We start from the raw sequence: 3,001 nt of genomic DNA on the forward strand, positions 1-3,001 counted from the left end.
TTAGTCAATATATTTTCTTTTATTGCATCTGTGGTCCCAAATGACTGCGCCTGAATTCCTTTGCATCCTTCATGCCGCCAACAATTCCTCTTGCCTCCTGTCTGACGCCTGTCTGCTGGGAACCCAGCCTCACAGACACGTAAAGTATGGTCCCTGCAGACCCTCCTAAGCCTGGATCAGTTCTTGCTGCGGTTCATAGACTGGAAAGTCAGCCTTGCCCCTCCCACTTGCTGGGCATTCTAGGTGTCTGGTGCAGGCAAAGGGGCTGCATTGAGTGGGGACTGAGAACACTCTGGGACTTAGAGAACCTGTGAATAGCTTCCTTTTCCCTGCAGCTGGGTTATCCTGGAACACTGCTTGCTCCTCATAGCACCACCAAGTGGATGTCGTGGCTCAGTATGACTTTTGGAAGTATCTGTGTCTCCAGTACCGCCCATCTCCTCCCAGGGATCTGGGGGTAATCATGGCATGAGCCAGGATGTCAGGGCCTCAGGAGGGCCTTTACCCTAACAGGATGCCCTGAACTGAAGTCTTGTCATTTGTCTCTGCAAGAAGTGGGTCAACTCCCTTGATCCTCATCAACTCACAACTTCTTGGGCCTCAGTGGGAAAGGGTGACCTGATGGAGGGGCTTTCATGCTTCCAGAACAAAGGAGGCCCCGATGACCAGTCAGACACGAGCCCTGGCTGGCCATCCCATCTGATAGCCAAGGTCCCGGGACACACGGTCCTGCTCGAATTCCCTCTGAGCCAGCTGAGCCAGATGCTCCCTCCTTCTGTGGTCCCTGGGGGGATGCAGGCACTAAGCCACTGGTTGGGAAGGTTTTCCTGACCCGACGTGAAGTGAGCCTGTCCTGGGCCCTGTGCCTTTGATGCCTTTGTCACTCTTCACAAAGCCCCAGACTTGTGCAGGTGGACACGGCCAGGCCACCCTCCAGGAACCAGTCCCAGCACTCCCCAGCACAAAGGGGTCAGTTCCAAGTCCTGAGGCTGGTTTGCAAAGGTCCAGAGGGCCAGGACTGCGCTCATTCATCCAGGGAACAAAATGATTTCTGACTTGAGTTAAAAATGGGAAGAGGCCTCCTCAGCAATCTGAGCAGAATGGACCTCTGACCTGGGGTCCCTAGGTGATTTTCACGTCAGCCTCTGTCTCTGTGACGGAGGACTTGGGGGCTTCTTCCTTTGCTTCAGGACCATGGCCTCTCAGGTAGCCCTTCCAGCGGGCCAGGCTATGGTGGGCCGAAGAGCGGATCTCCCGACTCCGCAGGGCGTAGATGACAGGGTCGACCATGGAGTTGACGAGGCACAGCAAGGAGCAGAAGGCAAAGACCTTCTTGACCTGGTCACTCAGCGGGGCCACCAGGCTGTGGGCTAGGAGGGCCAGTACCGGGAACCAGCATATGACCAACACAGCCAGCAGCAGCCCCAGGGTCTTGGCCAACCTCACATCCAGCCTCATGCGGATCATCCCTGGCAGCTGTCTGTCCTGGTGCTCGGCCAAGTTGACTGCATGCTGATAGGCCTTCCAGAGGACGTGCCCGTAGATGTAGATAATGCCGGAGAAGAGAATGGCAACCACCAGGAGCCAGCCCAGGATATAGTTGTCGGGGACCAAGGGGATAAGCTGAGAGCAGGGACTGGGACAGCAGGTCCACCCCATGAGAGGCAGGTAGGAGACCAAAGCTGACAAGACCCACATGATGCCCAGGGTTGCCAGGGCCCTCCCATGGGTGAGTAGAGTTTTGTATGCAGGTGGGTAGCGCAGACAGAGGTAGCGGTCAATGGCGGTCAGCAGCAGGCTGCCCACTGAGGCGGTGAAGGTCAGGGTCACACTGCCGATCTTCAGCAGGAAGACGGCCTTGGAATCCACGCTGTGGAAGACGTGGAAATTGATAAAGTTGCAGGCGAAGATCACACTGGCCAGGAAGTCAGCTACAGCCAAGCTGCCAATGAACAGGTATGAGGGCTTCCTGCGGAGTCGGCGGGAGGACAGAATCAGATAAAGCACCGTCAGGTTCTCCAGGGCACTCAGCAGGCTCAGCAGGGTGCACAGCACGGCAATCGCCACCTGCTGAGGACGGCTGAGGACCATGTACTCCTTCATGGGGTTGAAATTCAAGTCATTCTTTGAGCCATTGACTGCCTCCGGCTCCAGGCAGAACTCCATGGGTGGGGGCCCTTCCGCGTCCACGGGCTGGTCCAGAGGGCTCCGCTGCAGGACAAGGGAAAGAGAGAACTTTTCAGTCAGTGCAATCATCCGACAGACTCCAGTCCAACTTGGACCTGAGCGGATGCAACCCCTGTCGAAAAATCAGCTTCCACTGTGGCTGTATAGGTTGCCCTTTGTCCATTCAAATGGACAGCCAGCCAGGACCAGGGGAAGGCGACCGGCAGAAAACCCTCATCTGAACACTTCCTTTTGAAAGCAAAGGGAATCCCCCGGAGGCAACAACCAAGAGGAAAGCAAAACCCCAAAGAAATGGATTCTGGAGATGATGTAAGGGGGTTTCCATTGTGTGTGTGTGTGTGTGTGCGCGCACACACATGCCAGTTTTGGTAAAGTGCTGAAGTTTTAACAACAGTTTGGAGAAGGGAAATAAGACTATTTTTACCCCAAGTGGTGGGAAGATAAGCTATAGAAGATAAAATATTTTATCTTATATAAAATATAGAAATCCAATGAAGCTGGTTGTGGTGACACACATCTATAATCCCAGCTACTTGGGAGGCTGAGGCAGGGATATTGCAAATTTGAGGCCAGCCTCAGCAATTTAGTGAGACCCTGTCTCAAAATAAAAAATAATAAGGACTGGAGCTGGGGTTGCGGCTCAGCAGTAGAGCACTCGCTTATCACGTGCGGGGGCCCTGGGTTCGATCCTCATCACCACATAAAAATAAATAAATAAAATAAAGGTATTGTGTCCAACTACAACTAAAATATTTTTTTTAAAAAAACGATAAGGACTAGAGATTGAGCTGAGTGATAAGGCACCACTGGATTC

General features: G+C 53.4%; 1 protein-coding gene across 1 annotated transcript; it reads right to left on the minus strand.

Annotated features, from left to right (window-relative positions):
* Nucleotides 1-1,122: 1,122 nt before the first annotated feature.
* Nucleotides 1,123-2,166, minus strand: Cnr2 (cannabinoid receptor 2). The gene has a single exon (XM_026403634.2). The coding sequence runs from the start codon at nt 2,164-2,166 to the stop codon at nt 1,123-1,125; it is 1,044 nt and encodes a 347-aa protein (XP_026259419.2).
* Between the last annotated feature and the right edge of the window lie 835 nt (nt 2,167-3,001).

This window comes from Urocitellus parryii, chromosome 11, assembly GCF_045843805.1.
Source record: "Urocitellus parryii isolate mUroPar1 chromosome 11, mUroPar1.hap1, whole genome shotgun sequence".
NCBI lineage: Eukaryota > Metazoa > Chordata > Mammalia > Rodentia > Sciuridae > Urocitellus > Urocitellus parryii.